The following is a 20594-nucleotide window of genomic DNA, read 5'->3' as shown; positions in this document are numbered from 1 at the left end:
TGACTCAAATCCTTCCTGCTAATGTGCTGCTCTTTGTCACGATGCTCGGGTGTTCCTGGGTGACCCACATACCCACTCCTGCCCTGTGTTCACCAAGAAGCTGGAGCATTACAAGCACATCTGCTGGTATCACTGACACAACGGAAGGAATAGCCATTGATGAGCGTTTTAATATATTTTTTAAATACATGTAGCTGTGTGAAGGCAAACACTGACTGTAACAGTTGAATGCATTGATTTGTCCATAGTACATAGTGTTTATTTTTCTCTTTACCCATTTTTAGGAGAACTATTTAACAATCCTCTCCAAAAACTCCTTTATCCCTCTAAAGAGTCAGCAGTTATGTTATGGCATCCTTTCTAAAAATTATAATCGGTAGCTTTACCAACAGGAACAGTGATGACAGGCTGCTAACAGGAAACTCCAGGGTGGGAAGGCTAAATGAGCATGACTACCTCTTAAATCAACCTTTTTAATCTTTATCATTTCAGGGTTTTACTGCGGAAAGTCAGACTACCCAGAGAACATGAATGTGAGTTACTTTCAGACTTTTGGTCGGTCAAAGATTGTAAAAACCTTTGAAACGTTTACTCACCCATGGGCATGAATCTCATGGTATTTGGGGGCTTTTAATGATTTCTTTGAACTGTTCTTTTTTTAGTGGTGGAAAAAGAACTAATGTATGTAATTCTATCTTTAAAAGCTTTAAAAAACAAGAACTGTGTGCACAACTTTAATTTTATACATATACACTCCCATTAATTTGTGGCTTAATGTCTCTTAGCATGTTGGACCTCAACCAGACACTTTTGGTAGCCACCAACAAGCTTCTGGAATAATCCTGGCTCATATCTAACGGCTCTTCTTGGCAGAATAGGAAGAATTCATTTAAATTGGGTGGTTTCTTGGCACAATCTAGGCTTTTAAGCTCAGTTCAAACATTTTCAACAGGGTTGAGGTCGGAGCTTTGGGAAGGCCATTCTAGAAGCTCAGTGTTAGCCTGCTTTATCTGTTCTGTAACCAGTTTTTAATGTTTTTGGGATCATTGTCATGTTGGAACACCCAACTGTGTCCAAGTTTCAACCATCTAGCTGCTAATTTTGAAGTGAAGAATTTGGAGTCCTCCCCCTTCATTATTCCAACCATTTTGTATAATGTATCATTACCACTGGCAGCAAAACGGCCTCCGATTCTACCACCACCATGCTTGACAGCTGGTACAGTGTTCTCAGGTTTGAAAGCCTCACCTTTACCAGTCATGATACTTTACAGTTTGGGTCTTCTTCCAGACCTTTAAAACATGGTGATAGATCTTAATAACAGCTGTACTTGCATACAGTGAGTTAAATGGATGATCTTGGAATCTGCAGTTGGCTCCAAAAAATATTCCCAACTTGGGTAAATCAACAATTCTCTTTCTTGGATCGTCACTTGGAGTTCCTTGGACTTTCCCATTGTTCTGAGTATTGGTCAATTCAATGAGTGCTGTCAAACAATCCCTTTAATGCTGCAAAGAGCAATGACGAGTTACATTAAAGATTTAAGCTGTACAATCATTCCACCGTAGAAAAAGAACAGTTGAAAGAAATCATTAAAAATTAGCATCACACGGCTTTTCAGGTGAAACTTTTCTGTGTAAAGTTTTACATATTAAAATCGAACATTAACCAAACTGTTATTTCATATTCTAAGTTTTCACCTTAGTCAACTTCACATGCGCACACACATTTCAGCTCCACGTGGACTGTGTGGACCCGATCCTTTGGTAGTCCAACTCCTGCCCCTTGGATGGATATGTTGTTTACAACCCCCTGACTTTTAGAACCAGTGACAGGAAGACCTCCGCAAAGTCAGACTTCACTTCGAGGTGCTATCAGGCACTTCAGTTTCTTTAAACATCAGGAGATGAATCCTTAATCAAAATCAAGTAACAAAAAAGAAAAAAAAACACTTGAATCTGCAAGTATGAGATTTATTTTTGCTTGCAAAGTTGTATTTTTTCTGTATTTTACAACACAGCATTAATTAAAAAGCCATAAATTCTCACTGGTATCAACTAAGTTTATTAATTTGGTGCACAAAAAAGGCAAGACTAACAGCACTACCATCATTACAGAGGTAAAAACACAAGAGGTGTCCATTGGGGAAGAATCAGACGATTCGATAGTGAGACACACAAGGGGAACACTATACATGGAAATCAATACAAATCACATTCAAAAACAGGAAGTGGCAGTGATCGGAGTTGTTGCACTCGTCAAGAAGTACCAGCACAACGTGTTGACATATGACTCCTCGAGTGGCCGCTGAGGCTGGGGTGTACCGTGTTTTTTAAAGCTGATGACAAGCAGGAGAAAAATATTTTCAGCTGTAAGCGTACTGAATGATCAAGTGCTCAGTTTGTTGCTACATTTAAAATTACAAAGCTCAGGCTTTTTGTACAATCCTGTGGGGGGAAAACACTCAAAATCTGTTTCATTCAATCGGTGCATATCTCCACTTCTGGATGGTAGAAAAAAACAGCACAAATGATTTAAATCACTGTCACATCGTACATAAAATCTTTACTATATACATACAAAAGAGCACACGTGAATGTACAGAATGAAATCCAAAGAGTCGTAAAATGATGGAAGACTAATTATGGTAAAAGCTTTGCTGCACTGTTCTCTTTAAAAAGTGAATTTACTTGAAAATATTGCTATTTGAGCCATTGTTTTTCACACTGTATCATGGTTCAACAGTTTTAAATGTTTTATTGTGGATATTTTTACCCACTTTTAGTGGGTTTTTACCCGACCTTCAGTGGGTACCCATATTTACCCACTGAAGATTTCTTGGAAACATGGATAAACCTGCCTTGTCCTGCCAAGTAGGAAAGGCATGAAAGAGTATTGTTGGCCTTTTTGTTCAATATTTCACTAAAATACTTCTTTGTATAAATATTAAGAGCGTAAGTACTCAGATTTATGCTACCAGTTGTCCTCTGAGTTCAATGCTAGCATGCTAATATGGTCACAATAGTTAAGTTTAACATGCTAAGCGAGTATATGTATATGTCTTGTAGGGCCGCAGACCAGTCATCACGCCCCTTATAAAATGTGTATTCCCTGACTGGTTGGTGAGTGGTTGCTGGCTGTCGTCATGTAAAATAGTTTGCAAAACAGGGTACTGCCTCAAAAACCTTGTTGCAATTGCTTTGGTCGCTAGCAGATTACTGCGGTCGTCCACAGTTTGCATGGAATTTGTCTGCAAACACTCACCAGTCAACCAATGAGTGGTAATGAAACATGAACAAGTGTAGCACCACCTAGAACATTTGCGTTCAAAGTAAAAGCTGCTGAACCAACATATTTCAAAAGGCAACACTTTTACTGTAAAGGCAGTCTGTGCTCTATTCTTCACAGTTTTACTATCGCTTCGTGAGTAGTTGACAAGACATGAAGTGTTTGCAAACCAGGTGGAGACTTCCGTGCAAACTCTGCGCCAAATCGGCCCTCTATCTTGTTACAGCCAGCTTCACCTAGCAACAGTAACCTCCAACAACCTTTTGCTAATCTGGGAAAACACATTTTTCCATAGTGAACGGCAGTTACAAGGGGGTCACTGGTCTTAGCAATGGATTCCACAGCGAATGCCCACAACAAGCAAAAGATCCCCCAGTTCAAGACCAGGAGGAAATACCTTGTGGGTTGCATCAGGATGAGTATCCTGCCCAATCAAATGTGCAGCACTGCCCACTGTGGAAACCCTTAGTGAATAATGGGAGAGCTTAATGTAGTTTTCTTTTGGTTGGAGAATTTTTTTTTCCTAGCAGCCTTCCAGTGCCAGGCAGTCGCCATCAGCTCTCTACGTCTTGTGTAAATGAGGCCTTAGTCATCTTATTTCAGCTAATATTTCTCATATTTGCTGGTTAGACACAAAGTACAACAGACATTATTATTAGTCTTGCAGGAACTGAACCGTTGAAAATTTGACCATGGACTGTTTAAAGGATGGACAAAGTCAAGCTAATGCAGGAGCGCCTTAAAGGTGCATTCTGATATCCAGCAGGGGGCGAGTCCTCTGACTGCAAAAAGACTTTGGGTCATATAAACCTTTACAGAAACCCGCCCACAGTTCCTAGTTGACAAGTTACAGACAAAGTTGCCAGTTTCAGAACATAGTCGTTCCAACCTCGTTTTAAAAATCTTAATACTGAGCAAGCAGTTTCTCAGTCAAATCCACACCTTACATATCACAGCTGGTTTCAAACATCACAGTGTTTGAAACCAGCTGTGATGTTTGAAACCAGCTGGGGAAAACACTCATCCACTGAAGCACTTAACAGGCCAATGGATGATGCTCTGGTGGCTAGGTCCATCTTTTATACAGTCTATGACTTTGACTTTAAGATGATGCAGCGTGGAAATTTAAGGGTCAGCAAAGTTCTTACAAATCATCCTGAGAGGAACATTAATATACATGGCTATCCATCCAACCAAATGTCAGCCTTATGGTGAACCGGAGAGGAAAATACGTTTGTGATTGAAATAACTGTGATACAGTATCAGGAAACAATGAGCCTCTAACAGTAAACCACCAACAGTTGTTGAAATGGTTTTCCAACGGACCAACTAGCTCACAGACCGCTACAATGGCATTGCCTTCTGTTGAGCTGCACTATATCAGTGTAGCAAAGAAGCGCTCTCTGGACCAAAAGAGGAGAACCATTATTATAAACTGAAGCATTCATTCAAATCCAGATTTTTTTCCCTCCCTCTAGAAAATATAAACCTATGTTGATGCCTACTGTGTGAGTATATATATATAAATAGATTTGGGCATGCAGGTACAGCTAAAAGCAGATCTCCAAGGCACCAATTGCACAATGCTGTCAAGAAATTAGTTTCAAAGGGTAATGCTGTACCCGAAAAGATGTTCAGGTATTAAGAAAAAAATAAACCAAATCATAATTTATTGGCAAGCAACAGATTCTTCCAGTTACAGAGGACTTGCTATGCTTGTTACCATCTCCATGTTGTTATTCTTGGACTCTACTGGAGTAGCTTTGCATTATTCAAGGATCAAAATAATAAATATTCCTTATACTGAGAGTAGCCTATCTTAGACTATTTGTCTTCTAAATGGCTTCCAAAAAAAAAAAAGAGGGTTTGAACAACAAGTGGGTGGGGCAAAGACAGCCCCACTCTCTGACATCATCCAGAGCCAACAGCAGAAAAAACTGTCTGAAAGCAAGTATTTAAAGTAGACTGAAGCCGGCACTTTTCCTTGCAGAGGTTACTTAGACATACACTGACCTCATCAATTAAAACCTAATAGGTAGCACAATAAGTCCACTTTGTCCACTGTGTGACAACAGCATATTTATAACAGTATCCCTCAAAGAAAAGTAGCAACTGTACCACTGATTGTTTCCAATAGTTAATCTAATTCTTTGGGCTCTTACGAATCCCGTTAAACAAGTCTTGACACGTTTTGTCATACAATTAAATGTGGAAAACTGTAAATGGAAATAAATAGGAAAACAATTCAGTCTCTAAGTAATCTATGATGAATTGCCGTTAACGGTAAAATGCAAATATATTCATACGCACGGTGAAAACATTCATTTTCATGCATTCAAAAACAGATGTAGGCTAAAAACCTTAAACTTCAGACATGAACTTCAAAATGGCAGCTTTGCTTTGCTTTACAATGTACATCAAAATTTCAATCCAAAGGTTCTGGAGTCAGTCAAAAGTTGGAAAGCTGAAGCTCGTTTTCCTTTTACTTACAGTTTAGTTAACAAATCCCAGAGCGTCATTTATGGTGGAATGAGGCAGTAGGATACAAAGCGAGATGTGAGTGCTGCGGACTGGGAAAGCTTCTTCGTCTTATTTAATATACAGCAGGCATTTATGGTGAGGATAAGTGCACTACACATTGACCTGTATCTGTGTCCATCCTGCAAACTCACCAGATTTTTTTTATACTAAATATCGAAACACACCACCTTTGCGTAACCCTATTTAACGATTACAGGCAGTAAGAAGGCACCCTCTATAATGCCAGAATCGGATACTGTGGGACATTGTGTTCACACGGACATCTGCTGTGAGGAATCTCGCTGGTGATCGTCAGATTTGGGAGAATGAGAGAACACGGTGCACAAACTCATCTTAACAGCAGCTACATAACGTGACACAGATGCTGATTCATTTCTTGAGCTAGCTTATGCATTCTTTGGCAAAGTTGTACAATCACAGAACTCAACAACAACAATGCCTGTGTGAACACAAACTCATATGAATTACTTAATTTGGATTTTAACTGAAGCACTGATGGGTGGGGAAATGAGCCTGAGAAGCTTTAGCTTCTCTTGGTCAGAGGTCTGCCCTCCCGGATGTGCTTGGCGCTCCTCTTTTCCGTCTTCCCCTTCTCCCTCACCTTCCTCAGGCGCCGGGGAGGTGGTGTACCTCTTGATTCACTGTCCTCCTGAGCGCTGGATGTATCCATCCCATCACGCTCTTCAGGAATATTCGGAATGGCCCCACTGCTCCCATCTAAAATGTTCCTCAGGGACGGGTCCTCTGGTGTGCAGGTAGCAGTGGTGCCGCTCTCACTGCTGCTCAGGTCCTGCTCTTCGCCGTACCGCCCGCCACGGCTGTGGTGCGGCAGGGAAGAAGCCCTGATAGAAGGTCGGTCACGCTCCGTCTCGCGGATGCTTTGCTGAGGCTCGTTCATGTCCACCCCTGAGTCCAGGCTGGTGTCGTTGCTGCTTGGCGGGCGGTGGTGGCTCTGGAGCTCAATGATGGAGTGGCGGACCTGCGCTGCTGGCTTCCCGTCTAAGGAGACAAACCAGGCTCTGGGGTGAGACGACGAGGACTTGCCACGCGTCAGCTCCAGCAAGGTGCGCTCTGAAATCCCCTGCAACTCACTGGGCACACCGTGCCCGGTGTTGAAGCCCTCCATGCCAGCTGCCTCATTAAGAGTCCCAGGCACAGAGACGGAGGATTCAAGGAGGTTACTGTAGCGTCCCCACACACTGTTAGGGCCTTGCCCCTGAGGGGGTGTCTCCAGAGGCTGGGGATCATCTTGGCTACTCTGCTGTGGGCTGCTCCCACCTTGTGAGTGGTGGTGAGGAACTTTGGGTAGTGTCTGGGTGTAGCTGTCTTTACTTGCAGGCTCTGAGTGAGCATCATACTCACTTCCGTTGCGGGGGAAGGTGGCGGACTTGCAGCCTGGTAGCTGCTGCTCCTGAGCACTGAAGAGCTCGGGAGCGGGAATAATGGCCACTGGCTGGTTGTAGATATGGACCAGCTTATCCTGAAAGAAGTTGTCGCAGTTGATGTTGGCCCGGTTCTGCTCCGACTTCTCCCTTAATCGAGACACCTCCTCACTGTTGATGTAGTGAGGTGGCGGCTGAGGACCCTTCATCCGATCTGGAGTGATGTTCTCATAAAGCGGTGCCGCGGCACGAGTCCCTGGATCCTCCACATAGATGTTATAGTTGGCTTTGTGCCTTGGAGTAGATGACGGTTCGCACTGGATGCTGCAGGTGGCGAGGCTGTTGTCACCAGATCGGAACAACAAGCCCTCTTCCATGTGGGTGGAGGTGGTTTGGTCTTTCTTTACAACCGTCAATTTGGAAAAACGTGCTCTCCTCCTCCTGGGCTCTCGATAAGAACCTCTGTACATGGGAGAAGCAAAAGTTAAGCGGGACAAGCTTTGGTCTACAGGCTTTTCAGACTCACTCAAAGAACCTTTAAAGTAGGAACTGTTTCACTATTTCATTACTAACAGCCTATCAAAGCTGAACACAGAGTAGCACATTTACTTGTTAAGCAGCTCTTGAGAGTTAGCATAACTCTGGCAGAAGATATTGCTAAAGTTGCAACAAGCATTGTAATCTGTCTTTTTAGGTTTTCAGTCATCAAGGTCATACTAGTCTTAAGAGCTTGGTAGAAGGTGAGGGGTCCAGTTTGTTTAGTCACTCTTAAGACTAGCATTGCAATCCTTTCTGCTAATTGTGCACCTGCACTCTTCTACTTTAATCATGTATAGTTTCCCAGTTTGACTGTGCCCTTGCAGCAACTTGATTCTTTTCTTTTTCAGCCATTCTGTTGCAGATTTGCTGCTGTGCTTCAGATCATTGTCCTGCTGCATGACCCAGTTTGGACCTTGTTCAGTCTTTTATAATTGTACTTTAACATGCTGATACAGTGCTATGGTGCAGAGTTAAGATAACTGATATGGTGGAGTTGCAACAAGCATGGTAATCATTTCTCCTAGTGCTGCAGCTGCACAGTCTTCTGATCTACTTTACTGATAAAAAGCATGCATAGTTTACCATTTTTACTAAAAATGCCTGAATAATCCAGCAATTTTTTGCAGCGATATATAGGGAAGGCTAAGCTAAGGCTACAGCTAGCAGCTTTAGCCTAGCCTTCTCTGTATGAAAGGTGTCAGAAGTAGGGCTGCCACAAACGATTATTTTGATAGTCGACTAGTCACCGATTATTTTTGCGATTAGTCGACTAATCAGATCATGCATCCATTGGACGTAAAACATACAGCTTATTGCACCAGCATGCATCTGCTCTTATATAACTATCATTAGCTTACAGCTTTAAGTGTTTAAGGTATGTGCTAACTAAAAATAAAGACAAGATGATAGTTTATTAAATTTTAATGAAATTTGCAGATTGTTTCGGTGGCGTTTAATAAACTCAGCCGTCTGCTCCTTGCTAACTAAAATATAACAGGACACCGGAGTATATTCTCTACCATCTCACACTTCTGATGATCAGTTGTCTGCTTGACGTTTATTCAGCTGTGTAAAAACTATAACTTTAATCTCAGCCAAACCGATTTACTCAGGAACAAATAAAACAATAAAAAAAGCCAAACAATATAATTTTTAAGTTATCTAAGTGACTTGTATATCATGTTTAACCTGGATAGCGAAAAACGGCAGTGGGTTTGAAAATGATTTGCCGGGAGTCCGGTGTTCTCACCGGCTCTAGTGAGCGTTGAACCCTGGCTAGCTATCGAGCTAGTGGGTAACAAACGTCTCCGAAAACGTCGGAGCGCTTTTGAAAATATGTGGTGTCTTGATAAACTGAGCAGATATTTAAGGTTTACACAGCTACATTCTCGCCTGAAAACATGTTAAACGTTTATTTTGTGACCCAGAAAGAATAATAAGAGTAATATTAAAACTAACTAGCTGCCGCCATTGTTGTAAACTGAGCAGGGCCGTGCTGGGCCGCGCAATGAATTCTGGGACACAGCTTCTTCGGGGTTTAACGGCAGCTGGCATCCTTGTACATGCAGTGCTGCCATCTTCTGTTTCAGTCCGTTATTACACTCTTAAATCCTACTACTTATTCCTGCGTCTGACAAAGCTTCAAACGACGCGTCGACTATTAAATTAGTCGTAGATGATTTTGATAGTCGACGTAATCGTGACTAGTCGACTAATCGTGGCAGCCCTAGTCAGAAGCTAACAAAGTTCTGTTTTAATTAGAAATTTTGAGCCCAAAAATTGTCTTTAGTTTATATAGCAAATTTATATCTGTTCCAAACAACTGTTAACTGTTTCCTTGATTACTAAAAACTGCCATATTGAGCCATATTGTTTGAGCCCTAATTTAAAGTGAAATTGTAACCAGTTAGGCCAAAGAGAAATTTACTGATACTGTTAAAGTCCTGTGAAAATCTAAGCACAACCCATAGCAGAAATAACTTGAAGTAATTATTTCTGTATGCTTTATCATTTTCTGAGATTGTTAGGAATTTTCTGTATGCAAAGTCGCAGGCAAATCTGAAGAATAAAACTGCTATGATGATTTCTTTAGAGATGCATTAGAAGGCAATCTTGAAGCTATGGATGCACTCTTAGATCACACCTTTTTAATCTGCCTCTTGTTGATCAGCATTGCATATATTGTCAATTGAAAACATTTCTAGAAGGGTTTCTTACCCACAGTGGCACAAGAGCAGGGACAGAAATCCGATCACTATGGCCAGAGTTCCACCCAGTATTCCTACCAACAGGTAGGTATGGTAAGATAGGAAATCCAAAGAGTTTGCATGTCCCAGATAATCTAAAAGGATAAATGTTTAAGAAGGTGTGAAACAGGTCTAAACAAAAATAGCATTCACATGTGTTAATGAAGGTCAATGAGGTATCTACCTCTTGATGAAGGCAGAGGGGCGGCGATCCAGTAGCCCAGATGGGAAGCGGTGTAGGTCCAAACCAGCTCATTTCCAACCGTTTTAACTATTCCCAGACCATGATTCTCCCAGCCACCTTCAAACAGCAAAGAAAATAGCATGAAAGGAAACTTCTTTAAGTCTTTTTCTTGTAATTCAGCTGCTCTGCTGCTATTTGCATTGCTACCTGTCTTCTGGTTGAAGGCCCAGGCTGGCACAGTATCAGAGGCCCTGAGGTGTGTGTGGTGGCCCAGCGGCAGACTGATCTGGATGGGTCCTCGAACCTGTAGCTCCTCGCCACCGGAGTACAGCAGGACGCTGATGGCTGCCACGGCTTTCAGATCAATACTTCTGAAAACTGCAAAACAGTCCATGCCAGGAATGTAAATGGTAAAGCATATTGTTTGGGTACCTCAATAAAAAAGTCATCCATCCATCTCCAAAGCCACACTTTCCAGTTGCTGAAACAATGCTGAAACAATCCCAGGCCAGACGAGATATATAATCTCTCTAGCAGGTTCTGGGTCTACCCCAGGATCTCCTTCTAGTTGGGTGTTCCTGGAAAACCTCCAAAGACAGGCACCCAAGAAGCATCCTAACCAGATACCCAAACCACCTAAAGTTCCTCACCCTATCCCTGAGGCTGAGCCAAACCACCCTACTGAGGAAGCTTACCTCAGCCCCTTGTATTCATGACTAATGTTCCCTCTAAGCTGCGCACATGTGCAATTGCGCACTGCTGGCACGGTCTCTGCGCACAGAAAATCTGCGTTGCACACAAAAAAAATCTAACCTTAATTGAAATTAAAATTAAAATTTCAACAATTCTGTTTTGCAGTGTTAGTCAGTACGTGAATGGCTGCTCCAGTATGGGATTAGAACGATGCCACCTTATCCCATAGTCCAGCCAATAATGCGATTCACATTCGTATATACAGGGAGTGCAGAATTATTAGGCAAATGAGTATTTTGTCCACATCATCCTCTTCATGCATGTTGTCTTACTCCAAGCTGTATAGGCTCGAAAGCCTACTACCAATTAAGCATATTAGGTGATGTGCATCTCTGTAATGAGAAGGGGTGTGGTCTAATGACATCAACACCCTATATCAGGTGTGCATAATTATTAGGCAACGTCCTTTCCTTTGGCAAAATGGGTCAAAAGAAGGACTTGACAGGCTCAGAAAAGTCAAAAATAGTGAGATATCTTGCAGAGGGATGCAGCAGTCTCAACATTGCAAAGCTTCTGAAGCGTGATCATCGAACAATCAAGCGTTTCATTCAAAATAGTCAACAGGGTCGCAAGAAGCGTGTGGAAAAACCAAGGCGCAAAATAACTGCCCATGAACTGAGAAAAGTCAAGCGTGCAGCTGCCAAGATGCCACTTGCCACCAGTTTGGCCATATTTCAGAGCTGCAACATCACTGGAGTGCCCAAAAGCACAAGGTGTGCAATACTCAGAGACATGGCCAAGGTAAGAAAGGCTGAAAGACGACCACCACTGAACAAGACACACAAGCTGAAACGTCAAGACTGGGCCAAGAAATATCTCAAGACTGATTTTTCTAAGGTTTTATGGACTGATGAAATGAGAGTGAGTCTTGATGGGCCAGATGGATGGGCCCGTGGCTGGATTGGTAAAGGGCAGAGAGCTCCAGTCCCACTCAGACGCCAGCAAGGTGGAGGTGGAGTACTGGTTTGGGCTGGTATCATCAAAGATGAGCTTGTGGGGCCTTTTCGGGTTGAGGATGGAGTCAAGCTCAACTCCCAGTCCTACTGCCAGTTTCTGGAAGACACCTTCGTCAAGCAGTGGTACAGGAAGAAGTCTGCATCCTTCAAGAAAAACATGATTTTCATGCAGGACAATGCTCCATCACACGCGTCCAAGTACTCCACAGCGTGGCTGGCAAGAAAGGGTATAAAAGAAGAAAAACTAATGACATGGCCACCTTGTTCACCTGATCTGAACCCCATTGAGAACCTGTGGTCCATCATCAAATGTGAGATTTACAAGGAGGGAAAACAGTACACCTCTCTGAACAGTGTCTGGGAGGCTGTGGTTGCTGCTGCACGCAATGTTGATGGTGAACAGATCAAAACACTGACAGAATCCATGGATGGCAGGCTTTTGAGTGTCCTTGCAAAGAAAGGTGGCTATATTGGTTGCTGATTTGTTTTTGTTTTGTTTTTGAATGTCAGAAATGTATATTTGTGAATGTGGAGATGTTATATTGGTTTCACTGGTAAAAATAAATAATTGAAATGGGTATATATTTGTTTTTTGTTAAGTTGCCTAATAATTATGCACAGTAATAGTCACCTGCACACACAGATATCCCCCTAAAATAGCTAAAACTAAAAACAAACTAAAAACTACTTCCACAAACATTCAGCTTTGATATTAATGAGTTTTTTGGGTTCATTGAGAACATGGTTGTTGTTCAATAATAAAATCATTCCTCAAAAATACAACTTGCCTAATAATTCTGCACTCCCTGTACGCAGCTAATCAACGTCGTTGACAGGCTATGACAGCGTCCTTATGTGCCGACACCGGTGTTTTAGCTAGCAAAGCGGCGTGGCTGATGTGGAGTGAAGCCACGTTAATGACAACGTGTACAAGCATTGGAGATGTGAGCAGGACAGACGGAACAATTGACGGGAAAAGTGTGGACTTTATAGCAGTTTTTAAATTGTGTTGATAGGCCACGTAAAACCAGAGTTATGATAAAAAAATATATGCAATGTTTGTTTTCTTCCTGAATACTATTGTTGTTTATATTTACTGTGGGAAGAAACCTTCTATAAGAAAAAACGCTCGAAAGCACTCTCCGCCTGTGAGCAAAAACAAAACCAAAAACACCCCCACCCTTTCCTATTGGTCGAAAAAAGTACCATGTCGACCAATCAAAAAATGATATGGCAAGTTGTTAAGAAACGGATGGAAGTTTTAGGAGTGACGGCGGTGTTTTGAGATGTGAGAGATTTGCGACATAGCGCAAATCTTGTGTAGTTAGTGTGTAGTGTAGTCAATAGTTTTGTTGTGTGTGTCAGAACAATGAGGCGACTACTGAATGTTACAGGTGTTACAGGAGATGTATCACTCCTGTAACACCTTGTCAGGCCTGCAGGTATCAGGCTGTTGTTCTCCTTGATGCGGACAGAAATTATTTTTGGAGGGGCACTAATAATTTGTATGGCATCAAATTTGATGCAGAACAGCTGATTGTGCTGTAAATAGTTTGAAATGTTTATTTTAAAAAAAACACCTTGGCTGCATTTTAAAAAAAATAGCTGCAAAAAACTTCGTTGTTTGCAAAACTCAGTTACTTTTTTGAGGAAGTAACTATATAATTAATTGCCCAACATTGGTCATTATATATTGTATTTTGCAGACAGAGTTACAGGACTCTCTCCCAGACCACAGACTCATACTCATAATACAACTCAGAGCTTTATAAAAAAAAAAAAAGAAAAAAGAAGAAAGTTGTGTTTTCAAAATTTGAGTTCAAGTTAGTTTTACTTCCAATAGTGTTAACATACTACACAGGTCAATGACTACATTTTTGTTTTACATTTTCGATGTAAGTGGGCTAAAGCAGTTAATTAAAAGTAGTCTAACATAAATGTAAATGCTGTAATTTGATTATCTTAATAAACCATGTAACTTGGATGGATTCAATGCTGGCATGACCACAGTCGTCTGCTGTTGCTCACAGTGGTCCGAGTGTCCGCTCAGGGAGTGTGTGTGTTCGCACAGACACATGGAAAATTAGAGGGAACATTGTTCACGACCTTACTTTTTCATTCTTTACCTAGATTTCATGACCAGAGGTAAAGGTTGGGATGTAGATGGAGCAGTAGATCAAAACCTGAACCACCCTAACCCACTACTGACAAGGAGTGTGAGCTGGGTGTGTGGACCCTTCAGCACCACAGACTGGTTTCTGGGACGTGGAACATCATTTTTCAAAGGCATGATTGATCTCTTTCATTCTGTACCTCTTTAACTGGACCAAATGTCATTGTGATGTTTAAAAAATCTGATCAGGAAATGTTTTTCTTTACCTGATTTGTTGCTGATGAAGCCCGGAGTGCAGTTGGTGCAGTCCTTCGCCAGGTGGGGATGTGGTACAGTCAGGTACGCCATCACCGAAGAGATGTTGGTCTTATCCGGGATCGTGAGAATGTTCTTTGGGAACTTCACCATCGGCTGGGATGAGCTGTCTGTGAAAACAAAATGGCAGGTTATCAGTAGGAATTTGGGCACATGTGCTTTTTAAGTCGATTCAGCCTTCTGCACATTTGTTACACATCTGCAAGCCGCTTTGCAAACCACTTCCACAACAGCTCCTCCTTTTAAAGGTGTAATTGAATCTTCTCTTTACTCAAATAATCTTTACAAGTGACTTTAATTGAACTAAAGTCACTTGTAAAGTAGCCACATACAGCTCAGTTTGGTCTGCTGTTTCAATCTATCGATTTAACTGTGAAGCAAACTAGCTAAAATGAACCCTCACTGGGTAGTTGATCTTACAGTCAGTATGTTCACTTTACTAATGAAAGTCTTTTCAATGTAAAGAAGAGGGGCCCTGCCATCCACCCACTGGGCTGCTGTACACAGTGACAGAACACAAGTACATTAAAAACTGACTAAACTAAGAGCAGCCTGTGTGCAGAAAAGCAGTTTGTTTAGTTTTCTGCAGTCTGAAATCTGGAATTTGTCTTTGCTGAAGGTTGACAGCAGTGATACCTGCAGGAGTTAGCCTTAAGCAGCTTCACTACATTCATTTTAGAGAGGGAGGCATGTGTCACAGAGTTTAAATACCTGGAGTCAACCATCCCAAAGTAACAGATGGTGAACAAGAGAGTACAGGCAGGGTGGAGCGGGTGGAGACGAGTGACAGAGAGCAGCAAGAATGGAAAGTTAAGAATATGGTTAATGGTTTGGACACAGTGGTGCTGACAAAAAGACAGGACACTGGGAGTAACCAAGGGAGACAAAAGTAGAAATGAGTACATCAGAGGGACGGTTTACTCTGGATATATTTTTACTGCTGTGCAGTAAGGCTGATGCACCAAACCAGGAACAGCAGCGCAGTGTTTGCAAACTATCCAGAGGGCTGAATCGTACCTCTGGGCAGACCGATTCCAGCCTCTGAAGCCACATGTTTAGACACCTCTGGTTTCGTCTCAGTGTCTCTGCCAAGTGTGTCCACTTTACACTGTCAAACACACTCAAAAGCCTACTTAAAGCAGTGTAAATTGAATACTAAAAGCCTAAACACAGAGTGTGTGTGTGTGTGTGTGTGTGTGTGTGTGTGTGTGTGTGTGTGTGTGTGTGTGTGTGTGTGTGTGTGAAGGAACTCACCAGGTACCTTCCCGGTGATGAGCACGGAGTCTTCATACAGCCAGATGTTCCCCTGACTGTGAGGGAGCAGCAGCAACGTGACAGAGGAGAAAACTGCCAGAGAACAAAGAGAAAGATCAGGAGCCAATCACAAGTACAGAAGAACAACAACGATCTGTCAGGTTTTCATGACCTATAACATCTGCTGGTGTGTTTGTTTGTTGGTTTGGTAGCTTGTAGAGCTACAAATCCAACAGCAGAGGGCGTCCAAACATTGGAGCACAGCAGAGTTCAGCTGTCTGGCTCAGCACCACAAAAGGGAGGCGTCTCTGCTAATGCAGAGCGGATCTCAACTGTTCCCCCCACCCTTCCTGCATTTTCTCCTCCATAACACCTGCTCCCCACTTCCCTTTGAATCACCACCTGCTCCCTTGCCCCTTCTCCACACTAAGGCCAGCAGAATAAAAACATCCCCACCACCCCCCTGCTCTGGCAGGACAAAGACACTTTGCTGAGACAAGCATGGGTCTCATGCCGGCCTGAGGCAGACACCTCGACTCCAAGAGCGATCGATGAGGCGAGCACAGGACGCCACGCTCAGTTACACTCGACTGGGAACATAAATCGCCTCATCGTGGACAAACCTCAGAGACAAGTTGTGTGTTGTCGCTGACACTTCATTAATCTATAATGACAATGAATAATGCAGGCGAGTGTGTTTGTGTGTGTCTGAGCATGTGGGAACTGTGCTAGCAATACTGTAAGCTCCACAGTCTTGTTTTTGGTTTTTTTACGTCACCTTTTAAAAAATTATTTACTGGTTTGGTCATTTTTAGGTTGGCAGTGAGCCCACTTTCTGAATTCTGTCTCTAAAGCACTTTAGACCAATAACAATACTCACCAATACCAGTACCGATATACCAGTATTGGTACTTGCCAATACCAATATTGGTATTGGTAATATCTGCCCTGTATTTACTTGGTAATTGAAAATTAAAATTATTTAATAAAATTTAGTGGGCTACAGACTGAACTTGGAGGATAGAAATAAAGTATTGATCCAGTACTGATATCAGTAATTGTTTCGATCTGCCCACCTCTGCTGGTTACTCACTTGGTCTCTTATTGGTGCTCCAGGGGAGCAGGCTGGGCACGTAGCCTCCCATGCTGCCCAGCAGGGTCAGACCGAGGCCCGGGCTGTACGGCACCCAGAGCAGAACCTCCCCCATCTCCCCGGTCTGGGCAGAACTCCTCAAGGTGTGGTTGACGTAGACGTCCACCGAAGCCCCCGACAGGGGCTGGCGGGTCACCAGATCTCTCACCAGGACCTTCAGGGCAAACTGAGGCTCTGCAAAGAAGATGCCAGAGGAAAAAGAGGAGATCTGGGTTGCACGTGTCCCTCCTGCGTGCTCCGTAACCTTTCTCTCGCCATGAAAAAGTGATGAGGCGAGCACTTCTGCGGGGAGGGTGGAAAAATACATCCAGGAACCGAACGACAGCACAGAAGAGATGCAGTCTGACTTTTAAATACGAGCTTCCAGATAAACAATGCGCTGTTTGCTGTTATTGACGGACACACACACACAGCCTCAGCTGTCCTTTGTGTGTTCACTAGGGACAGGATGTAAACACAGACTTTACTTACTGTATCAGCAGAGCAGCACAGGATTACCACACTCCCCTCCCTCCCCGTCTCCCATTAAGACATCACCTGCTCAGGCCAAAAAGATAAAAGCCTAATCCTCCACACCTCCATATTCCTCCTATTAATCCTATTACACTGGACTGTCTGATTCCAGTCCAGCAGTGTATCAGTGCGCTCCTGATCTCCTAATTTATTGCAGAAAGCCCCCTTTATTAACGCACCTGCACCATCAGTCATGCCCCACTGTTTCCTCTGCAGCTGATTTCCATTTTCAGTAACAATGACATCCCCCTCCTCCATCCTCCACCCCCCTCCATCCTCCAGCAAACACCCCCTTCCTCTTTGTTTATGTTTACCTGCTGATAGAGCCGAGAGGGTGGCGGCTCGGCCCGAGGCGGCGGTGTCGGTGCCGGACGGGTCTCCGGCCCCGGCCGTGAGGCCGCCGCCCTCCTCCAGTGCCGCTGCTGCCCTCGCCGCCCCATCCAGGCAGGAGATCAGCAGCAGCGACGGCAAGAAGAGGAGCAGCGGCGGTGGGTGGCGTTCAGCGGCGGGCATGGCGAGAGGGGGAGCAGGCTCAAAGACATAACGGACCGCGAGGAATCGAGCTCTGGAGCGGGGAGCGCGATCACCGAGGCCTCGTCCCTCCCTCCCTCCGTCTGTGTGTCTGTCAGGGTTCCTGTGATGCTGGTGCCGAAAGGAGGAGGAGGAACCCCGCGGAGAGGAGATGCGCTGGTGCTGAGGCTGGGCGTGTGGGGCCGAAGATCGTCTATATAAACCGAGATGTCCCACTCTGTTAGAGGAATGCGTGCGGTAATCGAGATTAAGCAAAATGAGGGCGTGTATCAGTAAACATACCCAGAGCAGAAGCACTGCCGCTGTTTTCTAACGTTTCATGGATGTTACTGTTTGACAAGAGTCTCTGCTGTCCGCGGGAAAAGTGTCAGAGTGAGCGCTCCTCTCTCTGCGTCATCTCTGATGAGACCCAACATGCTGTTACATCATCGGGGTCTGCGCGGCCCTCTGTCGGTAAACTGGGGACTCAACATTAAATAAATCACGTTTTCAAACATACATGTAAATACAGTAAATAAGGCAAACTCTCTTAGGCAGCTTTTGTGTCATTTCTTTAAGTAGTCTTCAGGAATAGTTCTCCAGGCTTCTTGAAGGACATTCAAAGCTCTTCTTTGGGTGTTTCTACCTTTAGATGATTTTCATAATTTTCATACCTCAGCCTTTTCTCTCCGTTTCCCTTCCTTAAGAATGGCTTGTTGACAGCCACTGAGACCATTTCTGATGAGGAACAATAGATGATCAGCTGAAGGTCCAGATGAATCTATCAGGTCCTGTGTCAGATTCTTTACTCTTTCTATAAGGACATGACTTGTGTTCTTTTTTGTATCTTTCATAGATTCAAAGAAATTGGAACAAATGATGTGTTTTTGTTACAGGCTGATTAAAAAAGTGCCTAAAGATGTGTAGAAACAACACTGGCTCATCCCGTGACTTAGGAGCCTTTTTATGCTGGAGTGATAAGTGGCATAACAAAAACGACTGAAAATGAGTGAAAAAGCAGCAAATGCACAAATAAACACAGTAAAAGATCTTCAGAAAGCTGGAGAACTACTGCTCAAGAGCACTTTGAAAACTGACCAGAAAGTTGAACTCCTTGAAAGCAAAATATAAAGAAATGAGGGGCGGCTGATGAAATCAAAAGTTGAATGTTTTGAAAATTCAAATATAAGTGAAAATCTGAACCTGTGAACACCTGGGTGATGAATTTCCATGACTTTCTTGAAATATCATCAACAGTTCAATAATTTCTGTATTTCTCTTGTTATATTTGGGTCGTTTTTTTGCTTTTTTGCTTTTTAAATAAATTAAAGGCTGTTGCCTGTTTTTAATTCAAGTGTTGGTGTGTCTGTTTTAGGATGCTGTGGACGTTAAATGGATAGACTGAACCCACACTCTTTCAACAGAGACACAGATACACAATCTTTACTACCTCATACAACAAAGATGTGTTTAAGTGTCAAAGAAATCAAATATAAACTGAAAGGACCTGTTTTGGAAGCCCCAAACCCACCATCAAGAAAAATCTCTCTGCACTTTCAGTCTCTTGAAGTGAAACCAGATCTTTTGAGCTTCAACCCAATGTCTATCCTGGGGCATGTTTCTGGATATAAAAGTTTCTCTTTGTGCACTTTTCTCTTTTCTTTTTTAATCGAACTTCAAAATTCAGTGATCCACCAAAGGGTTGGACCTACAACTGAGCCCCTTTCCAGCAGATGCTTAAGCATTTTATCTACCAAAGGGCTGTACCACCATGTTCTTGACTCCAAATCAGAAACTTACCACCAAGACACTTCTCACTGTGGTCTTGTTGATCTTCACTTTTACTGACCTTTAAAACTCTAACCATTCTCAGAAGAACCAATTCTACAACCTCCATGGTTCAAAGCAGACTTTTACAAGCCAAGTGAATCTGACCACACACCCAGACTTCCCCTTAAAGAGCTTAGCAACAGTTAACATTTACTTTAGTTGTTTCATAATGAACCACTGAGCGTTGTAAGAGCTTGAGCCGAGCCGGTTGAGGAGTTGAGACTGGCTCAACCAGAGCTGTTTCACAAGGAGTTTAAAAATCATTTTCCTAAAGTTCTTCATCTGAACGATGGCATTTGGTCTTTGAAAGTCAACCTACCAACCAACTGTTCACCAGTCCAGGCTTTATTTTCTTAGAATGTTTCAGATAAGAGTTTCTTGGGTCATTCAAGTTAAAATTCCAGACTAACAAAAAGAACCTGATTAAAGATCCCATTATTGTCTATTTTCAGTTTAGGTCTTGAGCATTTGGTTCTTTGCCGTGTTCCTTAGTGTTGGTAAGTCCTTCAACTGGATGTAAGATCATAAAAATTATTATAGGAGTGAACCCACTGTCAGTATCACCCTGCACTGTAGTGGTCTTGATTCATTACTCCATGGCATCAGCCTCAGAAATCTGATGAGAAGCTCTCTCTGAAAGCTTGTCAGACTTTACCTCAGAATGATGGGTTTCAAAAATGTAGGAGACACCTCAAAAATTCTAAACTTGTTAGATCCTTCCATCCAAAGTGAGACTTTTAAATAAACCCAGAGGTTAAGAGTTATTTGGCTGTCATACCTTAAATTTTTTTTCTTTCAAAGTTTTAGACTCTCTGAATCTTTGAGAAAACCCGAACCTTCTAAAAACCTGGGACATTGGGCGCTTTTTTAATGCTCTCCTTTGGGGTTTATGGTCAGCGCTGAAGTGTTTCAGGATCTTTATGGACTGGGTTTAGTGTATTTCTTTGAAAAAAAATGTCAGTGAACACAGGTGATCCTTTTAAATCATATCAAAATACAGAGAATTATTTAAGTAA

General features: G+C 42.8%; 1 protein-coding gene across 1 annotated transcript; it reads right to left on the bottom strand.

The window, feature by feature from the left end:
- Nucleotides 1–3150: 3150 nt before the first annotated feature.
- On the bottom strand, nt 3151–18185 carry LOC120746050 (protein FAM171B). Its single transcript, XM_040051257.1, has 9 exons — nt 18100–18185; nt 17553–17986; nt 16666–16899; nt 15573–15665; nt 14270–14428; nt 10389–10559; nt 10182–10298; nt 9969–10092; nt 3151–7673 (listed from the first exon to the last, which is right to left on the bottom strand). Exons 1-9 carry the CDS (start codon nt 18183–18185, stop codon nt 6353–6355), a joined length of 2739 nt encoding a protein of 912 aa, XP_039907191.1. The 3' UTR covers nt 3151–6352.
- Nucleotides 18186–20594: the final 2409 nt, after the last annotated feature.

This window comes from Simochromis diagramma, unplaced genomic scaffold (assembly GCF_900408965.1).
Source record: "Simochromis diagramma unplaced genomic scaffold, fSimDia1.1 OVJJ01000107.1, whole genome shotgun sequence".
In the NCBI taxonomy this organism is placed as follows: domain Eukaryota; kingdom Metazoa; phylum Chordata; class Actinopteri; order Cichliformes; family Cichlidae; genus Simochromis; species Simochromis diagramma.
This window is presented reverse-complemented; position numbering and strand designations above follow the sequence as displayed.